We start from the raw sequence: 18,364 nt of genomic DNA, 5'->3' as shown, positions 1-18,364 counted from the left end.
AAAAGGACAATGGCTTTGAGGGTGAAATGGTAGCGACGAGTTCATTTCAAACACGAGAGTGACATGGTCTTGCAGAAGTTTCATGAGGATCACCAGGGCAGAGGGGGATCCTAGAGCAGGCACACTAGGTGGTCTCGGGGTTAAGGAAGGCATCCTGGGAGAATGGTTTCGGAGGATCGGTAAACGGTTAGCCAGGCCTTAGAGTAAGAGAAGCACTACGGAGCGTGCGTCCGCTTCGGGCAGAAGATTGAGTACTAGAGCCGACACCCCAGCGGAACCGGGAAGGAAGGCGAAGGCCTGTAGGGTCCCCGGTGGCTTGGGGGCTAAGCTGGGGAGGCTCACGCGCAGGCTGGGGTGTAAAACAGGGTGGAGTGTCGGGGATGAGAAGACTCGGCCTTGGAGACGCAAGGGGAACCGGGGAGAGGCCGCAGGACCCAGAAGGCCGCAGGAGCCTCTCCCGAAGCGCGAGACTACAATAACCACAAGCCTCTGCACCTGGACTTCCTGAGTCGCGGGTACCAGGGTCGCTGGGCCGGGCCCGGGGTCACGTGGTGCCGGCGCGTCACGTGGGCGAGTCAGGTGACGGTGCGGGGCGGACAGACCGACTGCGGGGCGGACGCAGGGACGTGATTTTTGCTCTGTCCCCACCGACCCGCGCCCCGCCGTCGTTGCCGCCATGACGGGGCTGGCGCTCCTCTACTCCGGGGTCTTCGTGGCCTTCTGGGCCTGCATGATCGTCGTGGGTGAGGCCGGGCCCTGGCGGGCGGGGCCGGCTTCGGGGCCGAGCTGGCCGGTCTGGAGCCCATCGGGGGGCGTGGGGTCCCGGCAATACTGAGCTCCATTGCGGGCTCTGTACCCCGGGTTCCGGGACTTGCCTCACGCCTCCTGGGGCCTCTGACCCCGACAGAGGAGACCCGGATCTCCAGCTGCTAGAGGAAGGGCGCGGGCGGGGGTAGGTGGGGGCCGCGGAAGCAGCCCTGGTCGCTTTCTGTCGTCCCGCCTCGCTCCCGTCTCGCGGCTGTCGTCCCTCTCTTGCTCCGTAGCCGGCCCCTCCAGTTCCTCTTTTTCCCCCTTGTCCTTCAGCTCCCCCCGGCCCCGCCCCCAACTTGTTGGGTAAACAGCGGCGCAGACTAGGCTGGCGGGATCCGGTGCAGTCCGGCCAGAGCTCCCCTCCTCGCCCTTCCTCCTGGGTGCTCAGTTCTGTGCGTGGTGCCTGGGAAACGCCCCAGTCCGGGAAGGGTGTCCCTGAGTGAGACGTTATCGAGGGAGTGGCAGGCCGTGGAGGCCTGAGCAGAGGCTTCTGTGTAGGCCGCGGTGCCTTCTTGGCGGGGAGCAGTAGCGGGCAGCCTGACAACTGCCTCAGGACTTAAGTACAGGCAGACCTTTGAGGAGGTAGCCCATCATCAGTTGGGCTGCAGCCTCACATCTCATTTGGGAGGTTCTCTCTAGAGAACAGCCCCTAACGCCTTTTTTTCTCACTGCTGCAGGGATCTGCTACACCATTTTTGGCTTGGGCTTCCGCTTTGATGTGGCATGGTAAGGGAGGGCAGGGAGAGGATTCCCAGGAGCTGCCTCTCTGCAGCCTTCCTTCTCTGATTTGAGCCCCCTCCTCCACCCACCCACCCCCAGCAGCCTGGGGTGTGGACCTTTGGAAGACATGAAGTCCCTTGTTTGAGCAACCAGCACCATTGGGGTCGCAGGTGTGGGGAGATGAGTCCATCAAAGGTTGAATTGCTTTTGTCCCTGTCTCCACGCCAGGTTCTTGACAGAGACTTCCCCCTTCATGTGGTCAAACCTGGGTATCGGCCTGGCTATCTCCCTGTCTGTGGTTGGGGCAGCGTGGTGAGTGTTGGGGTGGTGTGATTGGGGGGGGGGGGTGAGTCATGGAAGGCGGTGTCATCAGGCCCTTAGTCACCCTGAGGGCACTGACAAGGTTGGACTTTGCTCACTAGTTTTTTGTCCTTCCAGGGGCATCTATATTACTGGCTCTTCCATCATTGGGGGAGGGGTGAAGGCCCCCAGGATCAAGACCAAGAACTTGGTCAGGTAAGGTAGGGGCCCGCTGTCAGCACCCGCCACATTGGGAGCAGCCTGTTTGTTTGACCTGGCAGTCTCTTCCTGGCCAGCCTCCTGATGGGGTGGGGTGCTAGCTGGTGGGGTGCTATTCCTCTGAGGAGGAATGTTGGTTTCTTTCTCATCTCCTCTCCACCCCCTTTGCCACCTGCACCAGCATCATCTTCTGCGAGGCCGTGGCTATCTATGGCATCATCATGGCCATTGTCATCAGCAACATGGCCGAGGTACGGAGGAGGACCAGGGGCTGGGCGTCTTTTCCAGTGTGGTAGGACATTGCTGGGGGAAGGCGGTGGGTTCTCATTGCTTCTCTGCCTCCCTCAGCCTTTCAGTGCCACGGACCCCAAAGCCATTGGCCATCGAAACTATCATGCAGGTAGGTTGGTGTGTAAAGGCCAAAAGCTAGGGTGTCTGCTTTCCCCCTCCCGCCCCCAGTTTAGATGCCTGCTTTTGATGCATTTGTTGTCACCCTACTTTGGCCTGCTTTGCACCATTGGCTGGTATTGGCCTCAATGCTCCCTTTCCCTCCCCCCAGGCTACTCCATGTTTGGAGCCGGCCTCACAGTGGGCCTGTCGAACCTCTTCTGTGGAGTCTGTGTGGGCATTGTGGGCAGTGGAGCCGCCCTCGCTGATGCGCAGAACCCCAGCCTCTTCGTGAAGATCCTCATTGTGGAGATCTTTGGCAGTGCCATCGGGCTCTTTGGGGTCATCGTGGCCATCCTTCAGGTGCTGAATTCGGGGGGGGGGGCTCTGTCCACATCCCTCACCCAGCTTCCCCCCCCCCCCAGAGGAGTTGCTGCGGTGCTCCCTTCTCTGCCTGCAACCAAGGAGCCCCTGAATGGCCTCACCACCTCATTCCATGGCCTGGTTTCCCCCTTTCGAAGCTTTCGATTTAATTTTGTCTCTAATCTCGAAACACACTGTCCTGTTTTTCTTTGTTGCTTTGTGTCTATGTTTAATTTAGTTTCTCATTCTTTTACTTTGTCTCCTTGGGTTGGGATCTTGTCTGTTCACATCAGTTTGTCCTAGTGTGTTTGATGGTGGGCCTGCGTGTGCCCGTGAAGACGACAGCATGTCTGAGTTGTGTGTCTCATCTGTCTGACAGTGTGCGAGTTTGCGACCAAGGACCAGCCTGAGGGTCTGAGGGTGACTGTGGGTACCTGGCTGGGTTGACTCTTGGTGACTGGTACTGTCCATATGTCCATCTCTCTGTTCCACAGCCTAACTGTGGTTGTCTGGCTGTCCCTGCCCATCTGTGTGTCTGTCACAGCATACCCTTCTGGTTCAGTCACCCATCTGTTGTCATCTGTCCATCCCACCATGATTTGTTACTTCTGGTCCTCTGTCAGTTGTCACTGTTTTACCTGCTCCTCTGTCCCTGCCTGATATCTCCTGTTCTTTCTTTTGCAGACCTCCAGAGTGAAGATGGGTGACTAGACGATCTGCGTGGGTGGGGCCGTGCCCCACTCTTATTTATTTGTGGTTTTCCTGGGACAGCTGGGGCTGTGTCCCTTTAACAGGGCTTGGTGTTCTGAGCCCTCCCTTGCACTCACTTCTCGCTGCCTGTTGACTTGGAGGCACTGCCTGACTGGATCCTCAGTGTGGGGAGTGGGCTGCTGATGACCGTGCAGCTGCGCGCCCGTGCCCCACCTCCACTCCAACTTGTCTTTGCAGTGTTTGTGAAATAAATGTGGTATTTGTCTGGGATAGTGTCAGTTCTGTTGCCCTCCTTCACCACCTTTTGCCTAAGGGTAAACAGGCTTATAGGCCTCACCTGGTGCCAGCCTCTTGCCACTCATACATACTGTCTCTGCTCTGGACAGAGCTGGCTGGGGTGGGAAGGGTGCAGGGCTGAGGACTCTACCTCTGAATGTCTGTGTTGAAGGGCATGAGGGAGTGGGGGGCGTGTAGGTATGGCCCCAGGTGTTTATGTCCGGGGAGGGGGAGAGTGTTCTCCCAGTCCCGTGTCCTTGGAGCTCTGTCTGCAAAACCCAAACTGGCCACATCTCCTTATCTAGGCCTACCCTCGGGCTTCTGCCACTCGACCCTAGTGGGGCTTGAAGCTCATTTGCTTCTGCCTGTCTCAGAAACATCCCCCTCCAGTGACTAGGCCGTTGTCCCCAGGGCCTTCCTTGTCCATCCACTGCCGCTCCTGTCCATGGCCAATATAACCCAACCTCCTGTTACCCTATAAGCCCCAGCCACAAACTTGTCCACACCTTTGAGTGTCCTGTCCGACCAGCGCCCGTTCTGCTGGCTCCTGGCAGATCTTACGATAAGAGACGCCAAATCCCTAACCTCCCTGCCCTAGTCACCCGGCTCTTTGGCGGAGTTTGAGGTCCAGCCCAGACCCCGCTCCTCCGTGATGAGCTTGATCTGTCCATGCGCTCTCCGGTTCGGACCTCGAATCCAACCCTTTGGATAAGTCCGACCCATTGCTTCCGCCCCTCCCGGTTCTGTGCCATCTCCGTTCCCTTGCTCTGCCGCGCTCGGCCGCGGGCAGGGGCGGACGTCGGAGGCGCGCGGCGGATACGGGCGCGCAGGAGGCGGGGGCCCCGGGGGCGCGCGCGCGGGCGCGCCAGGCTGGCCTGCCTCTCCGAGGCACCGTAGAGCGGGAGGGAGGTGGCAGCACTGTGGTCCGTCGGCCCGCGGGTCCGTGGGTCTGCCCGGCCGCCCGGCCCCGCCCTGCCTCCCGGGGCGGCTCCGCACCATGGCCCGCCGCGGCGGCGAGAGGCGGCCCGGGGGCCGCGGGGGCCGCGGGGACCGCTGACCGGGTGGCGGGAGGCGGCGGGGCCGGGCCATGGGGGAAGGAGCCGTCTGCAGACGCCGGAGCCGGGAAGCCAGCCCCAGCTGGAGCGGCGCCCCGTGTTGAGCGCCGGGTGAGAGGAGGGCACGTGTGGCCCCCAGCCCAGAACCCCGAGATCCCAGAACCCGCCCGCGATCCCCGCCCAGCACCCGGTGAGAGGCGATAGCGGCCAGACCCTGGCCTGGCATTACCCCACCCCACCCCCATCCCTCGGCTCCCCCCGGGCTCCTCTGCCCGCCCCCGGCCGGCCTCCTTTATTGTTCCTGCTCGCCCGGGCCTCCAGGCGCGGGGAGGCGCTCCCTCACGTTTCTTCTGCCCTCGGCCCCTATCTCACATCCACTCCCCCAATCCACGCCCCCCACCCTCAGGCTCCACACCCTCCTGGTCTTTGCTGTCCCCCCTGATCTCGGGATGCCACGTGTCCAGGCGGCTCAGCCTTCCAGTCCTGCCCAAACCTACCTCACTGCCCGGGTGGTCAGCCCGACCCATAACCCCCAACCCGAGGAGGGGTGAGAGTGTTTGCACGTGCAGCGGGTGTTGTGAGATGCTTGGGAGACTGTAGGTATGGCTGTGTAAGTGCAGGTCCAGCGGCTTTGTTTGTGAGTCTGGAACTCGTGTGTGTTACTGTTATGGCTATCTGGGTGTGTCTGTAGGTAGTTCTCTGTTTCCGGGTACAGGTAACTATAGCTGGGCCCGAGAGTGTCTGTATGGCCCTGCGGTACTGTGCGTCTGGGAGACTCCCTCTGCTCCCTGAAGCTCTGCTGAAAGTGGCCGCAGAAGTGTTGCTGCTCCCTTGGACCCACAGCTGGAGCTGTGGCCCAGGCGGGACCCTTCCTTCCATCTGAGTGCCGCACCTCTGTCCCCAGTGCTCAGGCCTCTCTGCTCTGGGAGTCAGGACCAGCAGTGCTGGGCAGGCCCCAGAGAGTTCCTTGAGGTGTTTGGGGAGGGGCGTCTTGTGCCCCACCCCCTATTTTGACCTCTTGCTCCAGAGGAAAGGGATCCCATAAACACTTTGCCCATATTGGGCCACATGGGTGCTGAGGGCCACTTCCCAGCCTGGCTCTCACTGGCCTGGCCTGCTTGCCCCTGGGGCCCGTTTGACCAAACACTGCGCAGCAAGCTCCTGGGAGGACTGAGTGAGGTCCTGAGAACAGAGCTCCGTGGATGGTGCCCCTGCCCTGGACCACAAGTCCTGGGGTGAGGCTGCTGCCCTGTGTGGTATCTGTTCTCTGGGGCACAGGTACATATGTGGGTCTGTAGGTACATGTGTTTCCATGTTTAGTAGGCACCAGTGTGGTCAAAGGTCATGTGTCCATGTTCCTGGGAGTACATGATGTGTGTGTGCATAAAGTCATGCAATAAAGGCATGTACCTGAGTGTGAGGGTGTGTGTCAGTGAGGTAAGTACTCAGGTGTGTGAGTAGTTAGTTGCCAGAGACTGTGTGTGTGCGTCTATTTGCAGGTAGCATGTGAGTCCATGAGTATCAGAGGTGTGAGCAGGTAAGTGTGCGGAGGCAGGGCCATGGGCGTGTGCAGCGGGCAGGAGGCGGGTGGGTGGCCTTGCCCGTCTGGCCCTGACCTGCCGTGTCGGTTTCTTTCCTGCCTCCCTCAGGCCAGCAGCCGGATGCCCGGGCCCATTGGTTGGGCCAGAGGCCACCTGCGGGATGAGCAGACTGCTGGGGGGGACGCTGGAGCGCGTCTGCAAAGCCGTGCTCCTTCTCTGCCTGCTGCACTTTCTCGTGGCTGTCATCCTCTACTTTGACGTCTACGCCCAGCATCTGGCCTTCTTCAGCCGCTTCAGTGCCCGAGGCCCTGCCCGAGTCCTTCACCCAGCTGCCAGCAGCAGCACCAATTGCTCTCGGCCCAACACCACGGCCCCCAGCTCCGGGCTCCCCGAGGCCCCCAGTGTCCGGCCTGGCCCCACGGCTCCCATCCTGCCACCCTGTCCTGACTCGCCACCTGGTCTTGGTGAGCCTGCAGGGTAGGGTCTGCCTCTAGGGGTGGGCAGAGGACCTAACCATTTTGACTGGGGGAACAGAGTCTTGACCAGTGGGGGCACCAAGGGTGCAGGTCTGTCTTAGGAGGGCTGTTCCTCGGGTTCCCTCGCCCACCCCCCAAGGGGAGGACTGGTGACTCTGACTCCGATGAAGGCCTGATTCCTGCCACCGTCCTGCCTGCAGTGGGCCGACTGCTGATTGAGTTCACCTCGCCCATGCCCCTGGAGCGGGTGCAGAGGGAGAACCCCGGGGTGCTCCTGGGTGGCCGCTACGCGCCGCCCGACTGCGCCCCGGCCCAGACGGTGGCAGTCATCATCCCCTTCCGGCACCGGGAGCACCACCTGCGCTACTGGCTCCACTACCTGCACCCCATCCTGAGGCGACAGCGACTGCGCTACGGCATCTACGTCATCAACCAGGTGTGCAGTCTCTGACCCCCAGGCCAGGCACTGGCCGCCGGGGGACCCACAAGCGTGTGTGGGTGTGGGTGTGGGTGCTGTGGCCTGTGGGTGCACGTGGGGGTTTGGGTGTTCATGGGTGCTTGTCTGCCTGTGTTCGTGTGGGCGTGTGCATTACCTGTGGGGGTGTGAATATGTATGCCAGTGTGCACATAGGACGGTTTGTGAGTGTTTGGAGGAGAGCACGTGTGTGTGTTGGCACGCACTCTGGCAGGGGTGTGCATGGCCCTAGTCTGTGTTCGGTGGGTGCCACCCGTGATGCTAGAGGCCTGGGGTTTGCTGGTGCTGAGGCGATGTGGGGGCCCGAGGAGGGGAAGAGGTGTCCCTGGGGAGAGGGGTGAAGGCTGCCTCCGGGCCTGGCGCTGGCCACAGCTGAAGGCCAGGAACCCAGCTCACTGTCCAAGCTCTGCCACGGGCCTGGCCAGGGCTGGCTGCTGGGCCCCAGGGGCGATCGGGTTCGGGCCCACGTCCCCACAGAGAACTCCCAGACTTGGGTGTGGGCCACTGTAGACTCCGGGGGGGATGGCGGGGGGGATGGCGTGTGACTGGAGTTAGAACAGGGGGCTGTGGGAGCACTAACAGACCTGGTCCGGCCCTGGGCTTGGAAGTGACGGTTGAGATGGGTACTGAGGGATGGATAGGCATCAGCTGGTGGAGGGCCTGCAGGCCGCGGGCCCCAGCAAGAGAGTGTCTTCAGGAATTGCTGGCGGAGGTGTGGGGTCCAAAATGAACAGTGGGTGACAGAGAGGAAGCTGGGGGAGCTGATGGGGCCAATCCAGAAGGGTCTTAGGAGGCATGCTAGGCACTTGAAATTTAGTGCGAAGGTGGGGGGCACACTGTAAAGTTCTAAGGGGGCAATAGAGTGCATGTTTGCTTATAGAAAGGTTGTTCTGATTGCCCGTGGATAATGCAATGGGAGGAGGAGGCCAGAGGCAAGGTGACCAATGGGGCGGGTCTGGGATGCTGAGGAAGAAATGGTGAGCGTGCGTGTGAGTTGGACGGTGGCTGTGGGTTTCAGGGAAGGATGTGGCACGGGCCCTGGGGAGTCAGGAGAGGGAGACGCTGGGGCGGCGCGAGGGCTCCTCTCTTGGCCTTTCGCTGTGCCGATGGCTGCGCCTGTGAGCAAGATGGAGACAGGAGCTGGACCGGACTCTGAGTCCCTTTCTGCAAGTGATGAGTCTGAGTGCCTGGGGGAAGTGTGAGAGGAACGATTAGCTGGCAGCTGGACCAACGAGTCAACTGAGGAGTGAGGTGCGAGCTGGAGAGAGGGGTCTGGCAGCCACAGGTGTGCAGACAGTCGCTAAACCGACACCTGCCAACCTGCCGGGGAGCGTGGGCCCTGAGGGGGGAAAGCCAGCGTGCAAGGGATGGGTGGAGAAGGAGAGGGCTTGCCACGGAGGCTGCCAGGGTTGGCGAGAGAGGTTTGAGGAGACCCAGGAGAGTGCGGTGCCCTGGAAGCCCAGGAATAAGTGTCGGGAGGAGGCGTGGCAAGCATGTGAGCGCTGCTGGGGGAGTAAGGGAGGATGTGGCCCAAGAAGCGTCCAGTGGATTTAGCAACAAGGTGGGCCCAGCAAGAGCCATTTCAGGGGCATAGTGGGGGCGGGAGCAGATTGCAGTGGGTTGAAGAAGGAATCAGATTTGAGAAATGGAAATAGGCAGTTGGAGACGACTCCTAAAAAAAAAGCAAAGCTCGTTTACAAGGGGTGGTGAAAGGTAGGGTGGTGGCTGGAGGGAGGTCCAGAGGGGAGAAGACTGAGCTGCTTATGGGCCATGGGGAGAGCCCTGGGCTCCTGGCTGGTCAGAGGTTCTGACGAGCCAGGAATTAATGGGCAATCGCTCCAAGGGCTGGTGGGAGAGAAGATGCAGGGGAAGGAGGAAAGAGAACGGGGAGGGCTGGGCAGCGCAGGTTCCAGGGGAGCAGCTGCCGCCCTGTCCGGCCCAGGCTGGCTGGTGGAGGGGAAGGGTCTTGTTCCTTCTCTCCTCCTGGAAGGGCCACTTGAAGGCGCCCTCTACAGCAGCCTCTCTGGCTTCAGCCCGGGACCATAGGTTGAGGCCCCAGGCTCCCTGGACCATTGCTGTCTGTAGTACCTGTGGCTGTCATTTTGTTGGGGACAAGTAAGCCTAGCTTGGTCATAACCCCTTGCCCCGGTCTCAGAGGCCCCACCGGGAGTCGGATATAGATCCAAATGAGCCAGAGGGGACAGATGGCTGGGGCTCGGTAGCTCAGTCCCCATGGTGTCTGCATCTCAGACACCGACCTTTTGGGGCCTTCACTGTTCGTCTGACTTTGGAACCGTGCTCGGCAGGGAGGCGGTGCTTGGGGCTGCTCATCCCCAGGATTCCCAGTGGCACAGAGGAGACACCTGGCACAAAGGACAGGGATGCGGGGCACACTTGAGCAATGAGTGATGGAAGAGGGAGCTCTAAATCAGTTTCAGTGGGCGCTGTGTGCAGGAAACCACGGGTGGAGTGGGTAATGGCTCTGTGGCAGGAGGTTTGGTCCAGGAGGCCTTCCGGACATGGGTTTGACAAGTGAAGGGGAGCATCCCGAGCAGGGTCAACTGCGGACAGCAAGGCCAAGGCAAGAAAGAGCCTGGCGCGTGCTGGGGCCGCTGAGGAGTGCAGTGGAGCCGGGCCTCGGTGTGGAGGGCAGCGGCCAGAGAGGAGGCTAGAGCCAGGTCGTGGAAGGACTTGGAAGGCCTGGTCCAGCGTGAGGAGCTGGACTTGATCCCAGGGACTGGCAGGAGCCACGCAGGGGCCGGGGGATGGGCAGTGCTTGCCGGCGGGAGCTGCTCTGGGCAGTGGTAAAGTGGCAGATGCGTGCCGGTCACAGGCCCAGAGCTGACCTGTCCTCCCCACCCACCCCAGCATGGTGAGGACACCTTCAACCGGGCCAAGCTGCTCAACGTGGGCTTCCTGGAGGCACTGAAGGAGGACGCCACCTACGACTGCTTCATTTTCAGTGACGTGGACCTGGTCCCCATGGATGACCGCAACCTGTACCGCTGCGGCGACCAGCCCCGCCACTTCGCCATTGCCATGGACAAGTTCGGCTTCCGGTGAGAGTTTCCTTTTCAGCCGGACCCCTGCCCCCACCTTCCCCACCCACCCAGGCCCTGACTCCCAGCCCCAGTGGCCCCTGCTCCTGGCCCTGGGCACACTCCCCCCACCCCACCTCCGTCTCTGTCCGGAGCCCCCTCCAGCCCCTCACTGACGCTTGTCCTCCTGCCCAACAGACTGCCCTATGCCGGCTACTTTGGAGGCGTGTCGGGCCTGAGCAAAGCCCAGTTTCTGAGAATCAATGGCTTCCCCAACGAGTACTGGGGCTGGGGAGGTGAGGATGACGACATCTTCAACCGGTGAGTGGGGACAGGTAGGGAGTAGACCGGGTACACGAGAGGGGACAGCGCAGACAGGGTGGGGCACCTGGCCCTTCCTGGTGCCTGCTCCAGGCCGTCTGTCCCCATCCCCAGGATCTCCCTGACTGGGATGAAGATCTCCCGGCCGGACGTCCGCATAGGCCGCTACCGCATGATCAAACACGACCGGGACAAGCATAACGAGCCCAACCCTCAGAGGTGACTGCGAGGGCCCCTAACCCCTCACTCCCTCGAGTGACCCCCAGTGCTGTGGGTCCCCAGAGGTGACCATGACCACAAGACCCCTGACCCTAGACTTGTAGAGATGAATCAGCAGCCGTGATCCCCGTTCCCCACCCGCCGGCTCAGCCCCACACCAAAGAGCGCTCACCCCGGCCTGGTTCCTAGAGGTGACGAAAATAAGTCACCTCTAAAGGGCTCACGTCGTCACCAAGTAGGTTGCATTCCCATCGGTGTCCTTGCAGGTCTCACTTGTGCCAGGGCAGATAGGTTGAGAGACAGCAGGCACTGGGCTCAGCTCTTGGACCCGAGCCCAGGAAAGGTGGCCTGAGCCCTGGGCATGTAGGCGGGGATTGGACGGACAGTGTCAACCCCTCTGAGACTGGAGTAGGCAGCTCCATTCCCAAGGATGTTCCAGTGTCTGGTGCTGGCAGAAGCGCCCGTGGGCGTGTGCATTGGGGCGAAGAGCATTCCTGGCATTTACAGGGGCTGGAGGGTGCAGGCCTTGTGGGTGAGGAGGGCCCAGAGCTGGATGTCCCACATGAAGGATGTCCCATCCTTAGGAGGGAGTTAAGCCATTGCAGTACAGGGGGTCTGGGCAAGGTGCTGTCCTGGTGGAGGACAGTGGGAAGCTTCCTGGAGGGTGCAATAGTCAACTGGAGTTTGACAAGAGTTGTTCATTCAACAAATATTTGTCACACACCTACCTTGGGCATAGTGCTGTATTCACCAGGCCAATGGAGGTGGTCCGTTGGATAAAAGGAAATAATATATGCAGGAGTTGGGGAAATGAACATGCATGGGTTATGCTGAGAGTCCAGAACTTGTGGGTATTGAAACCTCTGAGGGCTGAGACTGACAGGAGAGAGGGTCAGTGCTGGGCATTCAGGGCCTCACATCCCGGCGTGGGACTGTCCCAGGGCACTGGAGAGTCATGGAAGGGCTTTAAGCAGGGATGGGGCAAGATCAGAATTGGTCTTGGAAGGATCCCCTTGGAGCTTGAAGAAGGTGAAGGGCTGGCAGAGCTGCTGGGTGGAGCTGGAGGGGGGCGGGAAGGAAGCTGACCGGCACGAAGGAATCGGCGGGGCCCAGGGCCATGCTGGGTGTGAGGCTGCTGCATCCTAGCTGGAACAGCAGGGTGCCCTGAACCCAGGGTGTGAGAGTGGGAGAGAGCCGCGCTGACAGGGTGGGGCAGGGTGGGGGGGTTGCTCTGAAGCAGGAGCACAAAGCACCGTGTGTCCAGGGAGCTGATGAAAAAGCATTCAGATAAAAATTGTGGTGAGCAGGGAAGGGACAAAAGACTGGTACAAGAAGCCTCAGGGCATCTGAGAGAGAGTGCTCGGTTGGGTGGCCGCAGAGAGGGATCTGAGCCAGCTCAGAAGGACCGGGAGGATCAAACAGTTGGGATGCACGTGGGGTGGGGCCCCGCTAGAAGCACTGGCCAGAAGCTTGGTTCTGTTTCAGGAAGAGCCGTCATCAATTAGTGATGTCTGCTTTGGGTGGGGAAACGGCAAGACAGCGAGACATTCTGATTAAAGGTACTCTGTGGGTGGTGGTTTCATCCGCTTGGCTGCTTTTGCCTCAGATCTAGTTCTGCTTTCCTCTTCCCCTCAGCCCATACATCCCAACCACCAGCAAGTCGTATCAGTGCCAGCCCCCAAACGTATCTGAGCCCACCCACTTTCCCCTTTACTACCCCTTCCTGTGCTCGGACTCCTGAAGTGACTTCTCAGCAGTCTCCCTGCCCCCCTCACCCTTCTGTAGTTCATGTCTCATGTCCTTCCCGCCCCCCAAACTGGGCTAAACATCCCTCGGTATCTTCTTGCTCACAGAATCGAAAAAACCGCTGCCTCTGACTTACAGAGCCCTGCCTGTACGTGCTGTAACCTGCAAGCCAATCTTACCTGTTTCTTTCCTTGGCCTGTTAGCCGCTAGCCACTCAGCTGTGCAAATGCTCGTTCCCAGTTTGGATCAGCAGGTGCTGTCACCTCTGCCTGGAGTGCTCTCCCTCCTGCTCGCAGCTTGTCGCATACTCACCCCTTCCCTGTGTCTTCTTGGTCTCCCTCTCCTATGTCTCTTAGCATTCTCATGTGTTCTTTGTGAGTTACCTGTCTCCCCTAGTGGCATAGACTTGCCATGAGAGGAAGGACCTTGTGTCCTGGTCATGGCTGTGTCCCTGCTGCTCAGACTAGAGCCTGGCACGTGGGGACTGCTCAATCAATAGGCGGTGTAGGAGCGGTGGCAGGATGAGCAGAGACCATGGGTTTGGGGAGTAAAGGTGGTACAGCCGATGCATGGCACAGTGCGTTTCGGGTGCCTCCGAGATGCCCTATGCCTGGGTCCAAAGCTTAGAAGGAAGGTCTGAGATGAAGATTGGTGAGGATGTCGCAATTCTGGACTCAAGGGGGTGAGATCTCTGTTTTGAGGGCAGATGCAAGCTCAAAAGGGCTCTGGGCTGGTGGAGGGGTGGCAAGGAGAACCGAGTCACCCCCAGCAGAAGCCAGAATAGCTTGATCCTTGGCCCCAGAGACACTGGGCTTGGTGGTCAGCCCTGATCTGGACTGCCTCCCATCCTCTCTAGGTTTACCAAGATTCAAAATACAAAGCTGACCATGAAGCGGGACGGCATTGGGTCAGTGCGGTATCAGGTCCTGGAGGTGTCTCGGCAGCCGCTCTTCACCAACATCACAGTGGACATTGGGCGGCCTCCATCGTGGCCCCCTCGGGGCTGACACTAAAGGACAAAGTCTCCTGTGCTGAGGATTGCTGGCCAGAGGACTGACCTACAGCCTGGCTGGTGGCTGTCCGCGGGGGATGCCCCAGGACTGAGACTCTGGGCTCTGTTTTCTGAGGGTCTTCAATAGGCCCCCCCCAGCTGCACCTGGAAGTTTCAGAACCCATTCTGGGGGCCTTCCCTCCTGAGCAGGCCCCTCAAGTGTGGCCCCCTGGGGTCAGCCCTCTTTGTCCCCCCTCCCCAGCCCCTCCCACTGTCAGGGTTGGGCCAGCCCCTGCACTGCCTCACCGAGTGGCCTGGGCTAGGTCACTCCACCTCTCTGTGCCTCAGTTTCCCCTCCCTTGAGTCCTCTCGGGCCTGGAAGAATGGGAGGTATGACTAGGGGGCAGTGCCATTTCCAGGGGGACTTCTCAGACCGGGGGAACCCCCTTGCTCCCAGGGGAGGGGAAACCTTTTTCATTCAACATTGTAGGGGGCAAACTCTCATGGCCCCCTGCTGAGGAGCAGCCCTAGGAGGGGACCAGAGGGAGTGCTGTGTTACTGCCTGGGATCTTGGGGTTGGGCTTTGCATGGGTGGCAGGTGGGGCTTGGGTCAGTCAGTCTGCTCCCCACCTCCCTGTCTCAGAAGGCAGTAGTCCCAGGGCCAGCTTGTGTTTGTATATTGCACAGAAACTTGTGTGGGTGCTTTAGTAAAAAACGTGAATGGAGCAGCCCCTCTGTCTGTTTGGGGGTGGGAACTGAGTCCGTGGATGTAGATCCTGGGTGTGTTGTGGGAGGGCGCATGGCCCAACCTGTCGGTCTAGCCCGGGTTGTCTGCCCCGACCCCATCCAAGCCCCTCAAAGCAGTGCTCACTAGACTCACGCCAGCTCTAAGGAGAAGCGTTTACTCTGCCCTGCCTCTGACCCAGAAGAGGCAACGAAGTGATACATCCAGTGGGTTCAAATTTCCCAATTCTTCCACCTGTCCCGAAGCTGAAAATGGCCAGGGATGAGCTCAAAGTATCTGGGGTCAGGACCTTGTGGATGGTTCGGACTCCAAAACCACCTACCAGCTGCGGGTCGGACTCGCGGCGAGCTGGGTGCCGCCTTCTAGACCGGAGTGGAGGGGGCGGGGCCTGGGGTCGCGGCTCAGTTTCCCGGGTGACGGCCTCGCGGAAGAGGCGGGGCTAAGGCCCTGGTCGCCACTGCCCGACTCCTGCGGGCCGTGGTCAGACGCCGCGGCGCCCCCGAGAGTCAGCCAGAAACGGGCGACTGCAGGTCGGGTAACTCGATTGTGGGTCCTGGCGGGAGAACAACGGTGTTTTGGGGAAAAGGCCGGCAAGCGCGGCAGCGTCGGGGCGTGGCCTGTGAAGTCGGGAGGGGCGGTGGGCGTGGCCTGGCTCAGACGCCCAGCCCAGGTGTCCCGCAGGGCCAAGCTCGCCACTGTCGGGCCATGCCTGGGGACTCCCCATCGATTTGGGATCTGGTAGAGGAGCACGTTCCGCTCCCGGAGCTGCCCGAAGTGAAGAGGATTCTGGGGGAGACGACGGTGGACCTGAGCCTGGAGCTGCGGGCAGAGGTGGGGCGAGTGGGAAGGTGGGTCACACCCAGGTCCGAGCCACCTCTCCAGTGATTTCCCCGGCTCCTCCGGCAATTCGAGATCCTGCCGGCTCTCACAGTCCGCCAGTCCTCTCCCGTTCGGCTCTCCCTTTGCCCCCATTCCTCTCAGCCAGAACATCACCTCCACCACTTCCCTTCGCAGTCGCAAGGTGTCTTAGTTCTCCTTGCAGGTGGTGATGTTAAGGTCCCTGCTCGATGAGGCTCGATCCTCCCAAGCCCCTGGCTCCCGCTGTACCTCTGACGCCTCCTCCCTTCTGGCACCATCGCCCGTGCTAAGAGACCTCGTGCGCCAGGAACTACGGCAGCTGCTCCAAGGTCTCCGCCAGAAAGCCATCTATGAGGGCAGGTGGGAGCCTCAGATCTGGGGTTGGGCCCGGGTGCCCAACACTCAGATGAACTAGCCCTGCACCTGACAAGGGGACAGGGTTGCCTTTCCTGTGGCTTCCCAGAAGGAGCCCCTGAGTTTCCTTCGTGTGCACCTTCTGCAGGGACCTGACCCAAGCTTGGGTCCAGTACAGCCCCAGGGTCCTGTGCTTTGCCTTGGAGGAGTCCAGGTGTGATTTTCCAGCACAGGAGACATTCCAGATGAGAGCTGGTGAACCCAGGTAAAGCAGTCATAGGAGAGGAGGGCCCCAGCTAATTGGTGGGTCCCATCTGGCTCCATGCAGGAGTCCGGTCTGGGGCCGTACACTCCTACAGCCACTTACTTGTGGTGGGCATGAGCACGTGAGGGCTGCAGAAGCCCTGGAGACACCCACCAAGCCTGGGGGGGCAGGCAAAGCGTCCTGAAGAAGGTGACTGTCCAGTAATCATGTGTTCTTCAGGCTTACAGACGGGGGGGTGGGGCTGGACTAGAGAGGGCTGGGGAGTGAATGAGGTAAATGAGCTGGGATGTGTTCATAAGATGTGAATGGCAGTAACTTACTTTTAATTCTCACACAAGCTGGTGAGGTGAGTGATGTTCCCATGTTGCAGACGAGGAAACTAAAGCTCAGAAAGAATCATCAATTTGCCCAGGGGTGGCAGAGTCCATTTGCAAACCCAGACTCCAGGACTCCTCCTCTTGACACAATACAATATTGCTTTCGTAAGAAAAGACACAAATCATCTGGGAGAAGTGGTATTTGTGTCTGAAGGCCTCAGGTGAGGCAATATGGAGAGCGTGATATTGACTTCATCTCCCAGCAGCTGTCACAGAGACCTCAGTGTCATCAAGGACCAACTGAACATGTCCAACATCGATCAGGTTGCCGGACACCTGCGGTGAGGCCCCCAAGTGGGTAGTGGGGGTGGGGACAGGGAGCTGGGCAGATGAAGTGCTGGGATGGTGAGAGAGGAAAGGGAGGCAGCATACCTGGGCGGGGGAGGGGAGCCATGCAAACAGGCTGAAAGGTGGGAGGGCAGGTTGCTGCAGGGCTGGTGAGGTGACTGCCAGGAAGCAGGTAAGCAGGAATGCCAGCCTGGGGCATGGCCCAAAGATCGTTATCCTGAGTTGGGGTGGTAGAAGACCACAGAAGAGTTTTAAGCAAGGGAAGGACCATGATGTGGGGAGAATGGAGGCCAGAGGGGTTGCAGGCCCAGTGTGGTGGCACAGAGGAAATACTGGTGCCTGTTGGGGTGGGTGCTGGGAGGCTTGCAAGGAGAGGACACATTCTGCCCAGGAGGAGGCTTGGCAGGGGCTGGAAGGCTGCTGGGCAGCAGAGGGCAAGATGGGCTGAGAAGGGAGGGCCTGGAGGTTGGGGCTGTCTGGAGGGTTTGCTGAGACCTGGCCCTTTGGCACTGCTTCTGGCTGCTACACTCCCACGCGTCCCAGGGGCCTCCTGGAGGAGGAGTGTCGCACCTTGGAGAGGGAGATCCCTATCCTGCAGGTGAGCCGAAGCTCTGGGTCCCCCGAGCCCCCAGCCTTTCTACTTAGTGTAGGTCCAGCCACCCGTCACCTGGTGTGTGAGCCCATGTGCGTGTGTATCTGTGTGTGTATGTGCATATGAAGGCTATGTGAGTCCCGAGACCATGTCTTGTGGGTGCGTTTTTTGTGTGTGTGAATACAGAAGTCCAAGATTCTGGCAGAGCCCTAGAGTAACCTGCTTGGTTTGCTCCCCAGTCTTTCGTCTTCTTCCCTTCCCTAAGTCTGGGTCTAGGCCAGCCACCACCTTGCTAAGCTGGGCTTTTCAGACGGGCTCTGTTCCCTGGGGCTGTCCTCAGGTGGTGCCTGGACCCTGCCAAGGAGGCGTGGCTTCTGCGTTCTCCCCTGCCCTCTCCCACCCCTGCCACGGGGCTAGAGCACTGAGCCAGCTCTCCCTACAGCGCTGCCTGGAAGAGGAGCACACAGGGGCATCCCAGCCCTCTAGAGCAGCCCTGGAGCCCACCCTGGCAGGTGAGGAACCTGAGCAGACCCCTGAGAACCCAGCCTCCTCCCTGCCCCGCTCCTAGGCATACCTTAGGAGAGCTGGGCACCATGTCTGAGACGGGCCTCTCCTCCAGAACTAAAGGAACAGAAGGCGGCCATGCAACAGGAGCTGCAGGCACCTCTGAGGCCTTCCTGCGTCGCCCTGAGCCACAGGTAAACCAGAGCAGCTGGGCTGCTGGACAGGGTGGGCTGAGGGTCTGGCTATGACCCTTAATGCTACTCCTCATTCAGGCAGCAGCCCTTGGAGTCCTCCAGCCAGGGCCTCAGACCCTTGCCTTACCTCCGTGGAGCTGCTGGAGTTTGGGCCAGGCCTCTCCAGCGATACCTACCTGCTCCTCCTCTGGAACGCAGGCCTCAAGGCCTGGCTGCCACCCACCGCTGGGGACGGAAGCTTCAGTGCTGCCCCAGAAGACCGGCTTCCACCTCAATGTCCAGTGCAGCACCCCAGGCCCCCACCTGATGGGCTGGGCACGAAGGCGGCTTTGGCTTCTACTGGAACTCAGCCCATCTGCTACTGCCACTTCTGAGTTGCCATGGCCCAACCTGCTTCAGATCCAGTCTTGGATAAGACCCCAAGGCTGTCCATCTGTCTGACCCTTGCCCCACCCCCTTTCCAAGGCCCTGATATTAGGTCCTGGCCATCACAGCCTTTGGCCTTTCTTCTCCGAGGCCTCCGGACTGGCCTGATGAGT

The 18,364-nt window shown here is 60.4% G+C and overlaps 3 protein-coding genes across 10 annotated transcripts; all 3 read left to right on the top strand.

The window, feature by feature from the left end:
• The first annotated feature begins 559 nt into the window (after positions 1-559).
• ATP6V0B (ATPase H+ transporting V0 subunit b) lies at positions 560-3,780 on the top strand. Of its 3 annotated transcripts, none has more exons than XM_037149708.2 (8): positions 560-743; positions 1,488-1,536; positions 1,759-1,842; positions 1,969-2,046; positions 2,231-2,300; positions 2,398-2,449; positions 2,609-2,799; positions 3,484-3,780. In XM_037149708.2, exons 1-8 carry the CDS (start codon positions 677-679, stop codon positions 3,508-3,510), a joined length of 618 nt encoding a protein of 205 aa, XP_037005603.1. In that variant the 5' UTR covers positions 560-676; the 3' UTR covers positions 3,511-3,780. The 3 variants fall into 3 exon arrangements, with proteins under 3 accessions (XP_037005603.1, XP_037005605.1, XP_037005604.1); XM_037149709.2 differs by lacking the exon at positions 560-743 and adding an exon at positions 1,235-1,392; XM_037149710.2 differs by lacking the exon at positions 1,488-1,536 and having other exon boundaries at positions 662-743.
• A 903-nt stretch (positions 3,781-4,683) lies between these two features.
• Positions 4,684-14,373, top strand: B4GALT2 (beta-1,4-galactosyltransferase 2). 5 transcript variants are annotated; one of them, XM_037149727.2, is made up of 8 exons: positions 4,859-5,031; positions 6,341-6,378; positions 6,491-6,846; positions 7,059-7,294; positions 10,202-10,392; positions 10,570-10,692; positions 10,807-10,911; positions 13,514-14,373. In XM_037149727.2, the coding sequence occupies exons 2-8, from the start codon at positions 6,356-6,358 to the stop codon at positions 13,662-13,664; spliced, it is 1,185 nt and encodes a 394-aa protein (XP_037005622.2). In that variant the 5' UTR covers positions 4,859-5,031; positions 6,341-6,355; the 3' UTR covers positions 13,665-14,373. The 5 variants fall into 5 exon arrangements, with proteins under 5 accessions (XP_037005626.2, XP_037005622.2, XP_037005625.2 ...); XM_037149728.2 differs by having other exon boundaries at positions 4,892-4,952; XM_037149731.2 differs by lacking the exon at positions 6,341-6,378 and having other exon boundaries at positions 4,684-4,952.
• Positions 14,374-14,839: 466 nt separating this feature from the next.
• CCDC24 (coiled-coil domain containing 24) lies at positions 14,840-18,350 on the top strand. 2 transcript variants are annotated; one of them, XM_053660638.1, is made up of 8 exons: positions 14,840-15,224; positions 15,436-15,611; positions 15,754-15,870; positions 16,451-16,528; positions 17,079-17,133; positions 17,570-17,639; positions 17,747-17,825; positions 17,908-18,350. In XM_053660638.1, exons 1-8 carry the CDS (start codon positions 15,099-15,101, stop codon positions 18,197-18,199), a joined length of 993 nt encoding a protein of 330 aa, XP_053516613.1. In that variant the 5' UTR covers positions 14,840-15,098; the 3' UTR covers positions 18,200-18,350. The 2 variants fall into 2 exon arrangements, with proteins under 2 accessions (XP_053516613.1, XP_053516612.1); XM_053660637.1 differs by having other exon boundaries at positions 17,904-18,350.
• The last annotated feature ends 14 nt before the right edge of the window (positions 18,351-18,364 follow it).

This window comes from Artibeus jamaicensis, unplaced genomic scaffold (assembly GCF_021234435.1).
Source record: "Artibeus jamaicensis isolate MK-2021 breed Jamaican fruit bat unplaced genomic scaffold, CSHL_Jam_final scaffold_847, whole genome shotgun sequence".
Lineage (NCBI taxonomy): Eukaryota > Metazoa > Chordata > Mammalia > Chiroptera > Phyllostomidae > Artibeus > Artibeus jamaicensis.
Note: the sequence above shows the minus strand (reverse complement) of the source record. Positions and strands in the feature narration are given on the sequence as shown.

Excerpts from the sequence above, each read along its gene's own strand:
- ATP6V0B (XM_037149708.2), top strand. The coding sequence starts at position 677 with ATGACGGGGCTGGCGCTCCTCTACTCCGGGGTCTTCGTGGCCTTCTGG. Across the intron at positions 744-1,487 it reads GGCCTGCATGATCGTCGTGG|GGATCTGCTACACCATTTTT; the intron begins GTGAGGCCGGGC and ends TCACTGCTGCAG. Across the intron at positions 2,450-2,608 it reads CCATCGAAACTATCATGCAG|GCTACTCCATGTTTGGAGCC; the intron begins GTAGGTTGGTGT and ends CCCTCCCCCCAG.
- B4GALT2 (XM_037149727.2), top strand. The coding sequence starts at position 6,356 with ATGAGTATCAGAGGTGTGAGCAG. Across the intron at positions 10,693-10,806 it reads GATGACGACATCTTCAACCG|GATCTCCCTGACTGGGATGA; the intron begins GTGAGTGGGGAC and ends CCCCATCCCCAG. Across the intron at positions 10,912-13,513 it reads AACGAGCCCAACCCTCAGAG|GTTTACCAAGATTCAAAATA; the intron begins GTGACTGCGAGG and ends CATCCTCTCTAG.
- CCDC24 (XM_053660638.1), top strand. The coding sequence starts at position 15,099 with ATGCCTGGGGACTCCCCATCGATTTGGGATCTGGTAGAGGAGCACGTT. Across the intron at positions 15,612-15,753 it reads AAAGCCATCTATGAGGGCAG|GGACCTGACCCAAGCTTGGG; the intron begins GTGGGAGCCTCA and ends CACCTTCTGCAG. Across the intron at positions 17,826-17,907 it reads TGCGTCGCCCTGAGCCACAG|CAGCCCTTGGAGTCCTCCAG; the intron begins GTAAACCAGAGC and ends TCATTCAGGCAG.